This window comes from Zalophus californianus, chromosome 4, assembly GCF_009762305.2.
Source record: "Zalophus californianus isolate mZalCal1 chromosome 4, mZalCal1.pri.v2, whole genome shotgun sequence".
Lineage (NCBI taxonomy): Eukaryota > Metazoa > Chordata > Mammalia > Carnivora > Otariidae > Zalophus > Zalophus californianus.
Genome location: NC_045598.1, coordinates 160,003,989 through 160,025,041, shown reverse-complemented (window position 1 = coordinate 160,025,041; position 21,053 = coordinate 160,003,989). Strand labels below are relative to the sequence as shown.

General features: G+C 38.7%; 1 protein-coding gene across 9 annotated transcripts in view; it reads right to left on the bottom strand.

The window, feature by feature from the left end:
• OXR1 (oxidation resistance 1) overlaps positions 1-21,053 on the bottom strand; it is a 455,727-nt gene that overhangs the window by 72,711 nt on the left and 361,963 nt on the right. For 2 of the 9 annotated variants that reach the window (XM_027575412.2, XM_027575424.2), the window contains exon 1: positions 11,620-11,950. The exons of 5 other annotated variants lie outside the window; for them this stretch is intronic. In XM_027575412.2, the coding sequence (XP_027431213.1) occupies positions 11,620-11,818 (199 nt within the window). In that variant the 5' untranslated portion in view covers positions 11,819-11,950. Of the gene's footprint in view, positions 1-11,213; positions 11,368-11,619; positions 12,019-21,053 lie in introns of those variants that run through there. 2 more of the 9 variants (XM_027575459.2, XM_027575452.2) reach the window with 2 other exon arrangements.

Sequence of the window (21,053 nt, the reverse complement as noted above, 5' to 3'; positions counted from 1 at the left end):
CGATATTAGAGAATATTGCTTAATTTGCCAACATATGAGAGTTTCTAAAATTTATCTTTTGGTTACTGATTTCTAGAGTAATTGCACCACGATGAAAGAAAATAAAGAAGTTCAAACCTTTGAAATCTGTTGAAATTTGCTTTATAATCATATGTAAATTTAGTAAATACTCCGTATGTACTTGAAAAGAATGTGTATCCTGTACTGTAGGGTAGTGTTACGTGTGTGTATCATACATACATATACTCTATCTCCCGATCAATAAGGTCAAGTTTGACAATTGTGTTTTCAAATTTTCTATATTCATATTGATTTGCTTTTGTATGATTATTCTGTAAATTACTAATACAGGTTGTTAAAATCTCCCACTATAATTGTGGGCTATATATGGTCCCTTATAAATTTCTCTGCTTTGTTTTCTGTATTTTGAGACCATGACAACTAGGTTCATATAAATTAGGAATTGTTTATCATCCTGGGAAATTGAACCTTTTCTCAGAATACTTTTTACCTTAAAGTCTACTTTGTCTGATATTAATTATACCAGTTATTCTTCCATCAGTGTTTACTTTTTCTTTCTTTCAACCCTTCTTTATCCTTACACTTTTTTTTTAAATTTTTAAGAGTTTAAGTAATCTCTACACCCAACATGGGACTCAAACTCACAACCCTGAAATCAGAGTTGCATTATCTACTGACTGAGCCAGCCACGCACCCTAACCTTACACTTTAGATTAACAATTCTGTTAGTGATCATCCCAGAGGTTACCGCCTGAAATACTGACTTATCACAGTCTAATATTAACTAGTACTTTTATCCTTTTCCTGGACAATATAAGGACACTAAAAACTGTGTGCCCCTGCCAAGACTTATATGCAACTGTTATTACTTTAATTATATATATGTATATGAAAAACCCACATAAATCATTATTTTTCTAGACAGTCAACATTCACTTAGTTTTACCCTCATATTTACCATTTTTACTGCAACTCTGGGTACTTTTACAGAGTAACAGAATTCTAGGTTGGCAGATATTTTCCCCTGCCTTTTAGTTTACTGTTTCTGTTGGGAAATCAACTGTCAATTTTATTGCTACCTCATTAACTGTTTGTTCTGATTGCTTTTAAGATTTTTTTTTTTTTTTTTTTTGTCTTTGGTGGGATTTGTACTGATTCCACTAGAGGTTTGTAGGGATGCTCAAATCTATGAATTAAAGTATTTCATGAGTTTGGAAGTTTTCATTCTCTTATTAAATTATGCTTCTGCCCCATTCTCTCTCTCCTCTCCTTTAGGAATTCAAATATACATACATTAGAACTTCCCATTCCATGTTTTATTAACCTTAACCCTCTCCCATATTTTCCATTCTTTTGTCCCTCTCTCTTTATTCTGAATATTTTCTTCTGACCTATCTCTCAATTCACTAATTCTCTCTTATGGTGTGGCTAATTTGCTGTTAAATTCACCCACAAAGATTCTAACTTGGATTATATTTTTCAGTTCTAGAATATCCATTTTTCTTTTTTATAATTTGTGTCTTTCTACAAAATTCTAAATTAGCATAAAATTCTCAACATGGCTATTTTAAATCACAACTACAATATCCAGAGTTCCTTGGCTCTGTTTCTATTCACTGTTGTTTCTCAAGTCTTGTTGTGTGCCTAATTTATATTTTGTGTGCTGCATACTGTATTTGCAAAATTGTCTATAGACAGAATTTGACACACAAAAAGCTGTATTTCTCCAGAAAATATTGTTTGCTTCTGTTAAACAGCTGAGGACACGAGCAATACCAGATCTTGTTAATGAAGATATAGGGATTATAATCTGAAGCTAAGCCAATATCTCATGAGAATCTACCTACTTCAGTTTCTCTATATATCTCAGATACAATGTTTTAGGGTCCTAAGTGAGAGTTCACCACCTCCCTTGTAGTGGATCTTATATTCTATCCCTTATCCTTTATACCTGCATGTTGTTAAAAGCACCTTTTAATCTTTCAGTTGCTATTTCTGGAATCAACATATTACCTAGGGAAGAGGAATCCCAAATTGGAGTTGCTCCTCCTTGGCCTCTGTCCTCACTTAGATCCTAGTCTAGTTGTATCAGTTTGCTTTCTGACACCCTCAATAGAATGTGTTTTGCTTTGGCCCAGCTTTTCAAACTGTTCTCAGCAGGATAGTTGAATTACCCAGCTTGCTATTACCAGGCTAAGAAGTCCCAAAGATTTTTAAGCAGAGAATTGAAAAAGCAGTATCAGAATTTTAAACTAAAGTCATTTTGGTAATAGAGTGGAAAAGGCAAACTGGAGGAGGAAAACAAGCTGTAAACCAACAATGAAAATAGCATGAGATCCAGTTTTAAAATACTACATGCCCATTACTATAACTGAATATTCTAATTTGGGTAGTAGCTACTGATATAAAGTGTGATAATTTAAAAATATTGAGCTGCGAGTCAGTATTTTCAAACACAATAATACAGATATTAAAACTTCAAAAGCATCTTCTAAACTACAAGAAATATTCTGATTACAGCTTTTCTAATTAACTGATTCCCTCTATAGTGAGGTAATACAGGGAAAAAATGCCTGTATTTTTAAACTTTCTCTTCTGATGACTCTTTATCCATAATCAGAACAAAAATTCTAAAAATCCCTCAATTTCTCTTCAACTTTGTAAACATTCTCTTCTAGATTTCACATCATCTTTCTGCTTCTTTTCACAGTTGAACTTTTGGAAATAAGAGTCTACTTTCCGGTCTTTACTCCATCACCACCTACTGATTCCACAATGCACTACAATGGCTTCTCTCTTCTCAGTTCACTAAACCTGCCTTGGAAAAGAACAAACCAAGTGGCAAATGTGATGGGCCTGTTCAATTTTATTTTATTTGATCTTTCTGAAGCATTCAACTAATTCCTTCTCAATGTTCATCTTTCCCTTTATTTGATAATATCTCATATACTCTTCTTGGTCTCCTACCCATTAGTTGTTCCCCTTTAGTGCCCCCCTTCTCTATCTAGCCGAAGACTTTTTCAGTGGTCTGCTTCTAAGTGAAAAGCTCCATTATATAAAGTGCTATATAGAGACAGCCTTGCTACTTAAAAGTTGTTTTTCAGGGACCAACAGCATTGGCATCACCTGGGTGCTTCCAGTGAATGCAGCTTCCAGTGAATGCAGAATCTCAGGCTTCACTCCAGAACTACTGATTCACAATTGATATGCGTGTGCAATAAATTTGAGAAGCACTGTTAATAGAGCTTTTGGAAGGATCGAACTTGCAGACTAAATAACTGGCAGAAGAAATGGCTTCCCTACTGGCAACAGTAAGACTAGCAATTTTCAAATTTCTGTCAAACTCATCTGTTTTCTAAAATAGTCATTGTGATAGACTACATTGTTACTGAGTGTCCTGTATTCCTTCCTGGGGAGGAATATAAAATACCCTGCATCCCACTGATGTCTGACATGGCCATGTAACATGCTTTGCTCAATGAAACATGAACAGAAGTGAGGAGTATTCCAGGTAAGTTGTTAACATACTTTTTTTTTTTTTAAGATTTTATTTATTTATTTGACAGAGACACACTGAGAGAGGGAACACAAGCAGGGAGAAGCAGGCTCCCCACCCAGCAGGGAGCCCGATGTGGGGCTCGATCCCAGGACCCCAGGATCACGACCCAAGCCGGCAGATGCTTAACAACTGAGCCACCCAGGTGCCCCTACACATTATACTTCTTAACTCTCTTTTTCCTCTATCTTAAGACCAGGGCTGTTCCATATAGTGACTGCTCCATCAACATGGATTCTAGAGGAAAGATGTAATTCCTAAGGGTATTACACATATACACAAGTACACATAAATCTGATTATTCCCTTTCTGCTCCTGATTAAATAATAGTGCTTGGAAAAATAAAAGAATTCATGTGTAAAAAGCAAATCACCTACTAGGGGGGAAAAAACAGTCTAGCTTGCTTAACACTTCTTTATGGAAACATTATTCAATGCCAGAAGACTGAAGTTATGTTAACTATCAAAATAAAAATTCCAAGAATGAGGAGGGCTTGATAAAAGGACTAGTGGAAAGTACTGAACAATGGTATAAAAATGTAGGTGAAAAACTATTTGTGGATATTACAAGTAGGAAAAATGTAAAAATAATGAGTCAATATCAGGAGATGGGGAGAAAAAATATGGGAGATGCTAATGCCATCTGAAGCACGAATTAATAATACCAATGTATTAGAATTTTCTCAAATTCTGCTTAACTTTAGACACACCATTTAGAAAATACTTTCTTATGGCAAAAAATATATCTTTCAGTTACCCTTCCTTCAAACCCTCCATACATCATTCTATCTGTATATATACATAGAGTAGATCTGGACAATAATGCCTATCCTAATATTAATTATGTCTCTGAATGGCTAGATTGGAAGTGGCTTTTAAACTTTAATCTCTGCAATATATGACTTCTTCATCGTTAGCATACATGAATTTTACTAAAAAAAATGTCTTATAAAAGACTGGAAGCAAATATACTAAGATTCTATCTTCAGCATTTCTCTTTCAAGTTCTTTTCAGGAACTTTTCATAGTCACCTCACTTTTCCTAAGGTCTCAGTCCTATTGAGAGGTTGCCATACAATTTTTTTTTTTAAAGATTTTATTTATTTTTTGACAAGAGAGAGAAACAGTGAGAGAGGGAACACAAGCAGGGGGAGCGGGAGAGAGACAAGCAGGCTTCCCGATGAGCAGGGAGCCCGACGCAGGGCTTGATCCCAGGACCCTGGGATCATGACCTGAGCCAAAGGCAGACGCTTAACAACTGAGCCACCCAGTCGCCCCTGCCATACAATTTACACATGCATCTCTTTTCACAACCGGAATTATAAAACAGGTGCATGTCCACAGTGCTTGTGAAGAAAAAAGACAAAAACAAAAAATAAACAAAAACCCACTGAGGCTCAGTAATTTGATTGAAACAGTATTGAGGGAAATAGTGTTTTTTAACCCTACCTATATATTAGAATCACCTGAGAAAAAACTAGTTGAAGTCCTAAACTTAAGAGATTTTGATTTATGATCTAATCTTTGATTATTGTCAAATCGTAGAGATCTCATGCTAAGAGTGGGGCCTTAAAACCAGAATTAAAAAAAAAAAAAATCTACCCAGGAAATTCTAATGTACAGCCAGTATTGAGACCCATTGCTCTAGAAGAGTGTTCTCCAATGAAACTTTCTGCAGTGAAAGAAAGTTTATATCTGCATTATCCAATATAGTAGCCACCAGCCTTAAGGCTTCTGAGTGCTTGAAAGGTGGCAAGTGAGGCTGAAAACTAAATTTTTAATTTTACTTAAAGTTTTATTTCTGTAGAAAATTCTATTGAGTAGCATCGTGCCAGAAATCTAAAATCTAGAGCCCTCACTGTATGAGGTCTGTATAATCTAGCACCTACCCCTGAGTTAAGATACACCATCTGGTAACTACATATCTGGATTAATTGCTTTGGCCCTGTCAGAACTGCTTTTATTAACTTTGTTGTTATACCATTCAACCACACTAAAGAATGGTGTTAAAAAGTAGCTTTTTGAAATTAGAGGCTATATTTACTATAAAGATGGTCAGGATACTTTTTGCTATATTAGAGTCCCATGAGAATTTTTTCTCATTATTCTATCAGCAATAGTGATATTCCTGCAATGAATGGAATTTTCAGCAATGGTGGAAATGTTCTATATTTATTTATCAATTATAGTAGCCACTAGGCAAATGTGGCTTTTAAGCACTTGAAATGTAAATAGTAAGGAACTGTGTTAAGGAATTTGGATTCCAGACTCTATTTCTGCATTGTCCAATATGATGGCAGTCAGGCATATGTGGTTACTTTAGTTTAAATTAGGCAAAATTAAAAATTTAGTTCAGGTTTCTCCTGCCTGATCAGGCAACAGATTTATTTTAGGGATGCTGATTTATGTCTGATCACATTTCCCTTTTTTCACTGACTGCTAGAAAACAAAGGCAAATTTTTGGCCTTTCTCTAACACATGAATTTGACCTAATACATGCCCCCTTTTCGTTCAACAAAATTTATCAAGAGTCTCTTAATTTAAGTTTGTTGGTGACCATGAAGAGAGCCTTTATAAACAAAAAACTATTTGCAGTTATTTTATTTTTTTAATTAATGTTTGATTTTGATTTATTAAAGTACAAATATAAAAACCTAGCTTTCTCTTAAGCCTTCAACTATCAAGTGCATTTTATTTATAAATCTAGTAACTCCTAACACACTTCCGAAGGTACTTTTGACAGCTGATCAACTCAAAAGGAAAACAAACTAAATATCCTTAAATAATCCTATTTATAAACCTGGGTAATTAAATTTTCTCACATACATTAAACTGTATTTATAAATTCACTATATTTTATTTTAAACACTTCAATTGCCTCTAAAAAGTAAACCTTTCTAAGAATGTAACTGTAGGTAAATACATTAAAGTTTTAAGTATAATTAAGTTCTAAATATTCTCATAGTTTCTAAATTTAGCCAAATACTTGCACCTTTCAATTTAGAAAACAATTACACAAATACTCATTTTAAATTGTATTTAAAGACAATCTGTATGTATTCTAATAGGCCTAATTCTCTGAAACACAATTTTTTTTGAGAGAGAGAGCATGCTCATGCGAAGTGCGGAGGGGCAGAAAAAGAGAGTGAGAATCTTGAGCAGACTCTGTGCTGAGTGTGGAGCCTGACATGGGGCTCGATATCATGACCCTGAGATCATGACCTGAGCTGAAATCAAGGGGACACTTAACTGAATGAGCCACCCAGGTGCCCCTGAAACACAGTATTTTAGGGGGGCCTGGGTGGCTCAATCGGTTAAGCATCTGCCTTCGGCTCAGGTCATGATTCCAGGGTCCTGAGATCAAGCCCCACATCAGGCACCCTGCTCGGTGAGGGAGGCTGCGTCTCCCTCTGCCTCTTCCACTCTCCCCCAGCTTGTGCTCTCTCTCTCGCTCAAATAAATAAAATCTTAAAAAAACCAAAAAACACAGTAAAGACCAAATACACTGATCATTCCTAAACTTAATACTAAGCATTTAATAAATGAAATTATATTTACTCCTAATCTTACCATGGATAAAAGCCCCATTAAGGAAAGTAGTGATTCTCAATGTGTGGTCCTCAGACCAGCAGCACCAGGATTACTTGGTAAATTGTCAGAAATGCAAATTATGGGGCCCAACCCAGAAGTACTAAATCAGAAGTTCTTGGGAAGGAGCCCATCATTTTTGTTTTAACTAGATTTTCAGGTGATTCTGACACACATTAAAGTCTGAGAATCATTGCTTTATTGTAGCACCAAATATTCAGAGACAGTTTTGTCCGAAAACACAGATAATACAAAAGACTTCAGTTCAGTGGTCCTGTGAGATGAGCAGCAATTCTAAAACAGGGAAATCTACCTCATGTTTAAGAAGGAAACAATATGATGAGCTCAAACTTACCATCAGTTACCATGAGAGCAGCTTGAGGTTGTTTATCAAGATGAGGTTCTTTTCCCTCATCCACCCCGCTGCCCACCTTAAGAAATGAGACTAAAGGGGCGCCTGGGTGGCTCAGTACCTCGGGTCATGATCCCAGGATCCTGGGATCGAGCCCCGCGTCGGGCTCCCTGCTCGGTGGGAAGCGAGCTCCCACTCCCCCTGCTTGTGTTCCCTCTCTCGCTGTGTCTGTCTCTGTCAAATGAATAAAAAAAATAAATAAATGAAATAAAATAAAATAAGCTGCTGAGGGTCTTGCTTAAAAAAAAAAAAAAAAGAAAGAAATGAGACTAAAACTGTAGGACACCTAGGGTCACTCTTCACTGACCAACACTGTGAGTTTTGGGGGTTTTTTAATAGTTACTGCAACAATTGGTCCTCCAAATCTTTAGAGCCACTTGGTCTTTCATGGGTTCAAAATAAATTATCTAACTCTTACAGATAATCAGCATCTGCAATTTCTAATGTAAAATATAACTTTTCTAACATCTTCACTGAATTTTGCTTTTTCAGCTCATTTTAATACCCAAGTCTAAGCTTCAATGACAACCCATCCTAACCCTTTACCTCATTTAACTTGTTTTAATTTAACATCATATATGATAGAGCTCTGCATTCTTCTCACTTTTTTTTTTTCCTGTCTGACAGGGCCATCACTCTTAGAAATATGAAGATAACACTCAAATGGATTCTACATCCCTTATTTCTTTGTCTGGCTCAGTTTCTTCATCAGAAAAATGGGATAACAGTATCTATCTTACAGAGTTGTTATTAGGATTAAATATTTGGTAGTGCCTGCCCAATGTTCCTGGCAACTATTACTTTTGTTGCTGTTTCCTCCTGAAAGCTAGTGTTTTAATCACTAAAACTAAATGAAAATAAATTTTAAATAGAACTGAGATGCGTTTAAAGTATACTGTCACCAAGTGGGAAAACAGAGTTGACATAGCAGGGTAGTTTATGATAATAACTAATCACAATAAGTTGAGACTTAAACTTGATAAATCTACTTATTTATTACTATATGATCCAGTAACGTGAATACTTTTAATGGCTAGGTGAAGTAAGTCAGAGAAAGACATACATCATATGATTTCACTCATGTGGAATTTAAGAAACAAAACAGATGAGCATAGGGGAAAAGAGGGAAAAATAAAATAAGAGGAAATCAGGGAGGGAGACAAACCATAAGAGACTCTTAACTATAGGAAACAAACTAAGGGTTGCTGGAGGGGAGGAGGGCTGGGGAATGGGGTAAGTGGATGATGGGCATTAAGGAGGGCACTTGATGTAATGAGCACCCAGTGTTATATGCAACTGATGAATCATTAAACTCTACCTCAAACTGATAATAACTATATGTTAATTGATTTTAAATTTTAAAAAATGAAAAAAATAAAATAAAAGCTGCATAGTATAGGCTTATGGTCATGCTCCTAAACAAGAGCTGTAAGGTCCAAAAATTTTTCTCGAATCAAGTCACAATTTACTCTTTAGGCAAAAACAAGAATTGAGTTACGTTTTCTTTGTAATTGTTATTAACTAAAGCAATGGTGTGATAAGCTCCTTAATGTGTCTAACTCCCAATTATGGTTTTCTTGGGGGGAACTATATAAAGTTGGAGTCAGAAAACAAAAGCAGCCACCTAGGAGAGGAGTAAAGGCATTAGTAACACTAACAGTACAGTAAGTGGTTTGTTTATAAAAAATCAAAAACATTTGACCAAAATTTTATCTAATTCATCCTTAATATGTCAACAGCAAAGCTATTTTATCAACATCATTACTGAACCCAAAATGGGGCAAGATCACTACAACAAACGGGGTCCCGGAGTGCAGCCAATTTACAAGCATGGATGTGTCCGTACAAGAAATACTGCAATAGCACACAGGACATTTTAAAGAATTGAAGGAAGGGTGAGAGACGATAGGAAACTTAAGCAGCTGTTATAAAAATCTGAAATAAAGGTAGTTACAAGCAGAAAGGGCAAAAGAAATCTTTCAAATAGACTCATACTCATTCTGAAAGACACAAATACAAAAAAAAAAAAAAAAAAGAATGAAAAATCCTATAGCCAAATCCACTGGGTAGGCAGCTGCAAAAAAAGGTTCTCATCTTAAGCAAAAGCTAACTAGAAATAAAGCACCATCTACTTTTCACTTGTATATACACGTTGCCTCTCAAAGGAGTCGATCTAGAAGCTATACTTATTTTAAAAAATGGTGATCAAATTATTGCTGGAGCACTTATTTCCTGAACTGGCTTTAGAACTCTGTAAGCATAACTTCATAGACCCACAATGTTTTTACACCCAAATGGTATTTTCTAGCTTTACCACCCACCACTTCCACTTGTGTTCTGAATGAAAAAGAGCTCTAGAATTGAGAACTTCTGGGATTACCTAATCAGCCTCATTTACAAACAAGAAAATATAGGCCCAAAGAGATTAAGTAAATGTACAAATTCTTTCAGCAAGTGAATGACAGGATGTCCCGGCCCACCTGACTGTGGTCGTACCTGGGACATCACAAGGCCTCTCTAACTTGGGTCAGAGATCTGGGGTCACCATAAATATTAAACAATGTGCCATGCGTTCACAAGGCAGCTTCATCAGAAGAGGACTTTTGTAACTGCAACTCTGAAGGGGAGTGTCAGATGCAAGAGCCTGCTCAGTCAGTGTTTCTGAATCAATGAATCCGATGTATATGTTTGGGCTCATTAAAATACCGATTATATTCCGTCCTGGTTAAGTTACACCACATATTTCTGAATTCTCCATCTGTCTAGAGGCTGGTCACCTATCATGTTTTCAATTAAGGCAACTAAAGACTCATTTTTAGAAATCCTTTATTCAAACACTTTAAAGGTTTAGTGCTCATCCTTGGTCCCACCTTTAGGAGAATTCTGCATCTGGTTAACACTTCAAAGCAGAAATATAGTAATCCCCCCTTTCTCATTTTTCAATTCCATAAACAGGAATTCTAAAGACGTATGTAAAGTGAGGAAAAATTATTTAAAGGGGCCATGCTAAAATTAAGATTTTCATACTCAAGTTTCTTCAAAGTTTAAATTACACACCTACACACAGGTCAAGAGATGTCTCCACTGTTTCACTGCTTTAAAATGAATGGCAGAATGTGGGGTTATGGACAGATTTTACACTCTGAGCTTTTCTCTGTATTCTAAACTCGTCAATGCTCATAAGCTGACCTCATAACACCAAAATGCACATTACAACAACAAAAATAAAATATAAATGACTAGGAGAGGTCTGCCACTTAACTTAGAGGAGGCCAATGACTGGAGAAGCTATCGTACGCAACACCTCTTCCAGCGAACGCTTTTTAAAATGCCGTAAGATATCAGTATCGTGCCTTTATGACTGATTTTTATGATGGAAAAAAAAAAAAAACACTAACACAAGAGTGGGTATAGTGATCATTGAGGAAAAAGAAAGTCTAAGTTCTGCCATCTCGAGACCACACGCTGCCTTTCAAAGTACACGGCACAAAAATCAACTGAGGTTCCGGTGTAAATTGAGCATTTTCTTTTCGAAAGTAATTATTCAGTGCCGAAGTGAATCCTAACAGTTGACAAATACCAAATAAAAACACTGACCCAAACCAAAACACCAAACCCGGCACGGCGTTCTTAATTACCTCGAAGACGACAAACACCCACATCATAATTGGTTCAACATTCACCTCCGAACGGGAGGGAAAAAAGAATGGATCAGACCGTCCAAATACTTGGCGGGGTTAAGAAAGTCGAGTCTAGGTGAAGAAAGCAGGAAGAGCAGGGCAGGAAAAGCTACGACGCAAACTGCAGAAAGTCTTCCGTCCCCAGAGCGGAGCCCGTCCTTCCCTCCTCCCCCGCTCCCTGCCTCCCGCCCAGGCACACCTGCCAACGTCCGGCCTCGCGACCCCCGCCCACCCAGTTCACGTCCGGCTCCAGCCCGGGCCGCGCACTCCCACCCCGAGCCCTGACCGCCGCCGCACCCCCCTCCCCCGCCCCAGCCCTCAGCCCGGGTCAGCCGCGCGGGAGGCGAAGGAAGGCGGGGCTCACCGGGTCCCTCCGGGCTGGACGGCGCCGGGGGCCGGTGGGGCGGGGACCCGCACCCGGGGTCCCCCTGGGCGGGCTCCCTCAGGTAATCCTCGAAGCGCACCTGCCGGGCTTCGCCGCCACCCCCGAAGCCCCACAGGCGGTTGGCAGTGCCCCGCAGAAGGCGCCCGCTCTTCCCGGTGAATGTGGTCAGGTAGTCCATGCTGCCGCGGGGCAGGGGCCCAGGAGGCCGACGGTTTCCACGGCGGCGGTAGCCTCTGGGTGCGCGCCCGGCCTCTTGCCCCTGCGACCCGACCCGGGGGCGGTGGCTCCGCGCGCCTCACAGGAGGCGGGGAGGGGGAGGGGGCTTCCCTAGCTTGGCCCGAGGGCGGACCATCAGGAAACGATGCATCGGGGGGAGCAGAAGCTGGCAAAAGTTTTTGAGAAGTTATTCTTGTTGCTTCCAGACGCCAAGTCAGGCAAAACTTAGCTTGTAAAGTAGGTGCGTTCTCCCTGGAACAGATGCAGGGACGAAAAGCTGGCGGTTTTTAAGCAAGCCGGACGGGTCCTATCTGCTTCTCCCCCCCCCCCCACAGTACGGCTCCAATGGAGCAGGCCTGCCCCGCCCCGCCCCGCCCCGTCCGGACCCGACCGGACTTTCAAGACGGCTGGGGAAAGCGGGGGAGGCTGAGCTTTGGGGCCCTAGGGCTGAGCCGGGGATAAAAATGGCCCAGGGGACTCTCTGCTGGGGTTACGTAGAGTTTGGGGGCCTAGGAGGGCAGTGTTGAAAAGTGGGTGTGCGTGTGTGTGTGTGTGTGTGTGTGTGTGTGTGTGTGTGTGTGTCGGGGAGGGGCACAATTTACTTCAAACTTTTGCAGCTTGTAATTTCGGGGGGCTGTGTGGGGGTAGGGAGGAAGGAGGGAAGGCTATTTTAAAGCAAAACTTGGTAGTTAAAACCAACTTAAATAAAATGCTTCTTACGAAGCATTATGAGACCATATTCGAAGAATAAAGTATTAATGGTCACATTTTAAGTTCGTTGTGGCATTATGAACTGTTAAGAGTGACAATTCCATGAATTTGGTCCTATAAAGCAAGGTAATTAAGGGCTTTAGTGTGCAACCTTATTCTTTAGGCGGAGAAGAATCCCTGACTTTTTGACATACACTTACGGAGATCTGGTTATTCTCTTCCTTTCACATCTGTTTATATCACTTAGTTTTCCGCACGCATTAAATAAACCCTCTTTCTTGGAATTACCAGTTCATTATGTGAAGAAAAGGTTTGAATTACTTAAGAGTTGAAGATTTAGTCATACCAAATAATGGAGTCCAGAAAATCCTTCAGAAACTTAAGCTTTTTGCCAAACCATAAAGATTACCCCACTTCCCTTTTTCTAACTGATCTTTTTCCCACCATCATCTTTCAGCTTAAATTCGTACTAGAAAAACTTCACCATTTTAACAATACCATCACCTCTATACCTGGTTAAAAATACAGAATGTTTGGGCTCTACCCCCAGAGTGTAACTCAGTGTTTGTGAGAAAGGATCCAGGAATCTACATATCCAGCAATCACCCATGTGTTCAGATATTCTGGACCTCCTACCGGACCCATCTGGTAGAATGGTAGGTGGTTCCTGGTTTTCCCGAGATTTCTTTTTGATAAGGAAGCATTACCACCCTTAGCACCACTTCTAAAATCTCACAGAGGCTCAGTAAGCTTAAAAATCAAATTGGAATGACTTAAGTCTAGTCCTGATTAAATTGAAGTTTTTTTCTAAAATATGTTTTACATCTTGAAATTTATCATTTAGTTTGTGATAATCATATCCAAAATAGTGTCTGAGTTTTTTATGCTTGATTAAATCTGCACTTTACATCCAACCTTAGCAGGAACCTGTACACTATCAGTTCAAATACAGGTTTACAGGCAGTTAGCCCATCAGTTGTTTTCTCCTTGTTTCATAGAAAGCTAGAGCTGCTGGAGAAAAATGTATAACCTTGATGATTAAGTGCTTTACAAATTTTGATTTAAATTTTTTTATAAAATTTTCCATCTTTACCATTTTTTTAAAGATTTTATTTATTTATTTGAGAGAAAGAGAATGAGAGACAGAGAGCACGAGAGGGAAGAGGGTCAGAGGGAGAAGCAGACTCCCCGCCGAGCAGGGAGCCTGATGTGGGACTCGATCCCGGGACTCCAGGATCATGACCTGAGCTGAAGGCAGTCGCCCAACCAACTGAGCCACCCAGGCGCCCTACAAATTTTGATTTAAACTCAAGTAAGCCCTTAATGTCTCCAAAATCCTTCTATTCATATAATCAATCAGCTTTTTTTTTTTATTCTTCACATTTGTTGTCTGAACCATCACTATTCTCCTGAAGTTACTAAATTCATCACTCCAATATGTGACTTTGCCTTCTGCATTAAAAGTCAGGCCATCAAATATGAACACTCTCACTTTTCTTCCCTTTTTCTCTTCAATCTACAAAAACTCATCTCCTTTACCCTGCCTCAGAAGTAACTTCTGTCCATGCCATTCCCTCTCCAAATTAACTTTTTTAAAAAATTTATTTATTAGAGAGAGAGCATGTGGGCTCACAAACGGAGTGGGGGGGGAATCTGAGGGGGACAGGGTGGGGGGACAGGGAGGGGCAGAGGAACAAGCAGATTCCCTGCTCCCACTGAGCTGGGGCTCTATCCCAGAACCCTGAGATCATGACCCTGACCCTAGCCGAAGGCAGATACTTAACCAACTGAGCCACCCAGGCACCCCTCCAAATTAACTCTTGATCTTAGTCTGGTTTATATTGTCTTTGACTTGTCAATGTTACTAACTTCTCTCTTGTATTATTTTCTCTGTCTTTACTCTGGATCCCTCCCCTTTTCCTACCTATATCATTCACATAAATCCTTTCCATCCTTAAAAAAAAAAAAAAAAGTTCCCTTATACCATGCCTGCCTCCTCCAGCAAACTTTGCCTCATTTTAAAATATGTTTATGGGGGCCCCTGGGTGGCTAAGTCGGTTGAGCCTCTGCCTTCGGCTAGGGTCCTGGGATCAAGCCCTGCATTGGGCTCCCTGCTCAGTGGGGAGCCTGCTTCTCCCTCTCCCCACACCGCTGCTTGTGCCCTCTCTCTCCCTATCTCGCTCTCTCCCTCTCAAAGAAAGAAATAAAAGCCTTAAAAAAAATACATTTATTCACATATGATTTACAAACCATATAATGCACCTGTTAAAGGTATACAATTCAATGGATATTGTATATTTACACAGTTATTAAACTGTCACCAAAAATCTAATTTTTCAGCATTTCTATCACCCCCAAAAGAAACCTCTTACCTCTTTGCAGTCACTCCCCATGCCCACCCCCAGGAGTTAGTGACCACAGTCTACCATGTGTCTTTATGGATTTGCCTTTTATAGATATTTCATACATATGGAATTATATAATATCTGGTGTTTGGTATCTGACTTCTTTCACTTAGCATAATGTTTCTGAGGCTTATTCATGGTATAGCATTTATTAGTATTTTATTCCTTTCTATTGAAAATAATATGACACTGTATGGATATATCACATTTTATTTATCCATCATTATCCATGCTGGGCATTTGGATTGTTCGCATTTTTGGCTATTATGAAGAATGTTGCTATGAACATCTGTGTATAAATTTTTAATGGACACATGTTTTCATTTTCCTATATGTATAATAGTGTAATTTTAAGGTATATAATGTGATGATTTGATACAATGCAAAATGATTACCACAATAAGGTTAGTTAACACCTCCATCAATGCACACATTACTTTTTTTGTGTGGTGAGAACATTTAAGATTTACTGTCTTAGTAATATTCAAGCAAATAATGGTGACTGTTTACTACAGTCACCATGCTATACACTGGAGCCTCAGAACTTATCTTAAAATCAGAGTTTATACCATCTCACCATTAATTCCAACCACCATCCCCTGGCAACCACTATTCTAATTTCTGTTTCTATGAGTTCACCTTTTTTAGATTCCACATGTGAGTGAGATCATACAGTATTTGCCTTTCTTTGACTTTTGTTTCACTTAGCATAGTGCCCTCAATGTTCATCCATGTTGTTGCAAATGACAGGATTTCCTTCTTTTTTGATGGCTGAGTAGTACTCCCGTGTGTGTGTGTGTGTATCACATCTTTATCCATTCACCCAATGATGGATATTCAGGTTGTTTCCATGTCTTGGCTATTGTGCATAATGTTGCAGTGAACATGGAAGTGTAAATATCTCTTCAAGATAGTGATTTCATTTCCTTCAGATATATACCCAGAAGTGAAACTGCTAGATCATATGGTAGTTCTAGATTTATTTATTTATTTATTTATTTAATTTATTTATTTATTTATTTTAAAGATTTTATTTGTTTGAGAGAGAGAGAATGAGAGACAGAGAGCACAAGAGGGAAGAGGGTCAGAGGGAGAAGCAGGCTCCCCGCTGAGCAGGGAGCCCGATATGGGACTCGATCCCGGGACTCCAGGATCATCACCTGAGCCGAAGGCAGTCGCTTAACCAACTGAGCCACCCAGGCGCCCTAGATTTATTTTCTTGAGGACCCTCCATACTGTTTTCCACAGTGGCTATACTAATATATATCCCTACCAATAGTGCAGGGGCTCCCTTTTGTCCATATCCTTACCAACACTTGCTCTCTCTTCTTGTTTTGTTGGATAGTCATTTTAATGGGTGTGAGCTGATTTCTCATTGTGCTTTTGATTTGCATTTTTCTGATGATTAGTGATATTGAACATTTTTTCATGTACCTGTTGGCCATTTGTATGTCTTCTTTAGAAGAATGTCTGTTGAGGTCTTCCACCCATTTTTTCATTGGATTGTTTGTTTTTTTGCTATAGAATTTCCAGTTCCTTATATATTTTGGATATTAACCCCTTATCAGATAAATGGTTTGCAAAGGTTTTCTCCCATTCTTTAGGTTGGGTTTTCATTTTATTGATGGTTACCTTAGCTGTACAGAAGCTTTTTAGTTTGATGTAGTCCTACTGGTTTATTTTTGCTTTCGTTGCTTGCCCTTTTGGTATCATATCCAAAAATCATTGCTAAGACCAATGTCAAGAAGCTTTTGTCCATGTGTTTTCTTCTGGGAGTTTTACAGTTTCAGGTTTCACATTTGCATCTTTAATCCATTTCATGTTAATTTTTGTGTATGACGTAAGTTAGAAATCCAATTTCATTATTTTGTATGTGAATATCCAGTTTCCCCAACACCATTTATTTTTATTTATTTATTTTTTTAAAGATTTTATTTATTTGACAGAGAGACACAGGGAGAGAGGGAACACAAGCAGGGGGAGTGAGAGAGGGAGAAGCAGGCTTCCCACCGAGCAGGGAGCCCGATGCGGGGCTCGATTCCAGGACTCTGGGATCATGACCCGAGCCGAAGGCAGACGCTTAACGACTGAGCCACCCAGGTGCCCCTCCCCAACACCATTTATTAAAGAGACTGTCCTTAACCCAGTGAGTATTCTTGGCTCCCTTGTCAAATATTAGTTGACAGTATATGGATGGTTTACTTCTGGGCTCTTGGTTCTGTTCCTTTGGTCTATGTGTCTTTTTATGGCAGCACTATACTGTTCTGATTACTACAGCTTTGTAATATAATTTATTTTTTTAATTTTTATTTATTTAATTGACAGAGAGAGAGAGAGAGAGAGAGACAGCAAGAGAGGGAACACAAGAAGGGGGAGTGGGGGAGGGGGAAGCAGGCTTCCCGCCAAGCAGAGAGCCCGATGCGGGGCTCAATCCCAGGACCCTAGGTGACCTGGGCCAAAGGCAGTCACTTAACCAACTGAGCCACCCAGGCGCCCTATTTGGACTGGCTATTTGGAGTCTTTTACAATTCCATATTAATTTTAGGATTGTTTTATTTCTGTAAAAAATGCCACTGGACTTTTGATAGGGATTGCACTAAATATGTAGAACACTTTAGGTAGTAAGGACATTTTAACAATAGTGTTCTAACACATGAACACAGAATACCTTTCCATTTATTTGTTTAATTTCTTTCCTCAACATCTTACAGTTTTCAGAGTAGAGATCTTTCACCTCCTTGGTTAAATTTATTGGGAAGTATTTTGCTGTTTTTGATGCTATTATAAATGGTTTGCTTTATTTCTTTTTTGGATAGTTCATGGTTAGTCTATATGAATGCAACTGATTTTCTATGTTGATTTGTATCCTGCAACTTTATGAAATTCATTTATTAGTTCTAACAGTATTTTCATGGAGTCTTTAGGATTTTCTATATATAAGATCATGTTCTGCAAATAGAGACAATTGTTATTTCTTCCTTTCATATTTGGTTGCCTTTTATTTCTTTGTCTTGCCTAAATGGTCTGGCTAGAACTTCTAGTACTATGTCGAATATGAGTGGTGAGAGTGGGCACCCTTGTTTCTTCCTGATCTTAGAGGAAAAACTTTCAAACTTTCACCATTGAGTATAATGTTAATGGGCTTGTCATATATATGGCCTTTATTATGTTGAGGTACATTCCTTCCATACCCAATTTATTGAGAGCTTTTGCCATGGTGGGATACTGTATTTTGTCAATTGTTTTTCTGCATCTATTGAGATGATTGTATGATTTTTATTTTTCATTCTATTAATGTGGCATATATATAACATTTATTGATTTGCATATATTGAACCATTCTTGTCTCCAAATCCCACTTGATCATGGTATATGATCTTTCTAATATGCTGTAGAATTTGGTTTGCTAGTATTTTGTTAAAAATGTTTGCATCTATATTCATCAGAGATATTGTGCTGTAGTTTTCTTGTGGACTCCTTATCTGGCTTTGGTATTAGCGTAATGCTGGCTTCCTAAAATGAGTTTGGGAGTGTTCCCTCCTCTTCCATTTTTTGGAAAAGTTTAAGAAGAACTGGTGCTAATTCTTCTTTAAGTGTTTGGCAGAATTCTCCACTGAAACCATCTGGTCCTGGGCTTTTCTTTTTTGAGATGTTTTTGATTACTGATTCAGTCTCCTTACCCACGTTTGGTCTGTTCAGATTTTCTGTTTCTTAATCATTCAATTTAAGTAGGTTGTATATTTCTAAGAATTTAGCCATTTCTCCCTGGTAACCCAATTCTAGGCATTCTGGTCTCTCATGAACCTTTATATTTGTGTTTTATCAACTGTAATGTCTCCTCTTTCAGTTCTAAGTTTATTTATAGCTGTTCACTCTTTTTTAGTCCAGCTAAAGGTTTGTCACTTTTGTTTGTCTTTTTAAAAAAAACAGCATTGAGTTTCATTGATCTTTTGTACTGTTTTTCTGGTCTCTATTTCGTTTTTCTGCTCTGATCTTTTGTTAGTTCCTTCTTTCTAACTTTTGAATGAAATTTGTTCAAAGTTCTTTTTCTAGTTCCTTGAGGTGTAAAGTTAGGTTGTTTGAGATCTTTCTTTTTCTTAAAATTTTCCACAAAATTCCCTTTTAGTACTGATTTTGCTGTTTCTAATAGTTTGGGTATGTTGTGTTTTCATTTTCATTTGTTTCATGATACTTTTTGATTTCCCCTTTGGCTCACTGGTTGTTCAAAAGTGTGTTGTTCCATTTACAAATATTTATGAATTATGAATTTTTCCAGTTTTCTTACTGTTAATGATTTCTAGTTTCATACCATTGTGGTTGGGCTCTATCAATGCAAGAAAGAAACAAAGCATGGCATTAAAAAGAGAACCTGACTACAAGTTCATCCATCTCTCTTAAAGAAAGTGCTCAGCAGCAATGACAAGTTCTTATCAATATTCCACTTATTTCAAGCCATGGTACATGAACAACTGATAAGTACTGAGCATAATATTTGAAAGGAAGAGAACCTACTCCTCTTCCCAAAGTGTATAGAGATTCCCTGACTCCCCACTTCCCCATTGCAAATAGCATTTGGGAGAGATGCTAACAATGCTAGGTGACTCAGCCAAAATTCAGGCAGCATATAGCAAGAGAAACCCAAACTTGGATGGTCAATCTTTAAATGATCAGCACTAACTGGATAGGTTTAATTATCAAAAGAATCATGCACTGGTTATTTTCTCCCATTGCAGATCTACTCTTAAATCTCAATTTTCTCAGAAAGCAGCAGAGACAGCAATATAACCATATTCTGTATTGTCCTAACAGGCATGAAGGAAAGTTTGACCACGTCTGGCCACCTCTCAGGAGAGAAGCAGGCCACACCCACCTACCCCACTCCCCTGCCTCTATCCAGGGAGTCCTCTGGGTGCGAGCCAGCTCTATACAACCAACAGTCAGCAGCAGGGGCCTACAAAACATTTATTGAATGTGTTGACAAGGCCTCTGAGCCTATCTTACTGGTTTTCTGAGAGTCAAGGAAGGAGATTCCTAAAATATAAAGAGAAATTGTGTAACAATGCTGTTAGGCTCTCAGATTGAGCTGGTCCTGCTAACACATTGCATGATATATAAGCACATGTATTTATGTTTGCTCATTAAACCCTATATGTTGTGGGACATGAAATCCCAGCTTCTAGTTTCTCCCCTCTTGAATCCAACACTTGCAGCCAGGGTAATCTTAAATCCACAGATCTAATTGTTGCTTTTCCTCTACTTTAAAAACATTCCTTATTCACAGCAGCAGCTTCCTGTTGATAATGAGAATGGGCTGTGAAAGATTTTTCAAAATGCAAATTTCCCAACTCTGTCCCAAAGATCCTGATTCCCGGGCTATAAGGTGGAGCTCAGAAGCCTACATTTTCCAATTATGAGCCATGTTGGAGATTTGCTCCTTTGTAGCTTTTCCGGGTGCTTCTGCATATTTAGCTCATGGGAATCACACACTATTTTCTGAAATAAGGCCATACATAAGACTAGTTTTGGCATATAATGAGCAGAAGTGATATATGTGTTTTACACTCACATGTGTAAATAATGGCCTCTGTTTAAAATCCTGACAATGTTTTCCACTCCAGATGCCTCTGCCCCTGCTTCAACAACACCTGCTCCAGACTGTACAGCTACTAGATGGGGACACCATCTGCAACAACCTGGATGCCTGAGAAACCTTGTGGATCAGAACTCCCTCCCCCCCCTCCACCCTTAGCCTGTGTTTGTAAATGTGGTTTTATTGGAACATAGCCACACCGGTTCATTTATGTATTGTCTGTGGCTGCTTTGTGGGCTGTAGCAGCAGAGGTGACTAGTTGTGACAGAAACCTTAGGGCCCAAAAGCCTAAAATATTTATTCCCTCGCTATGTTCAGAAAAATTCTGTTGACCTAGGTTCTAGATTGCCGAGATCCTTTTGAAACTTCTCTTGATTCTTTGATCCACAGTTATCATTCATTATCTCTTTCACTGAGTCAGCCACAGATCTGTCTCCATTCAAGCTGTTCACAGAAATGTTTAATGAGACACAGGGAAGGCGAGGCCCAAG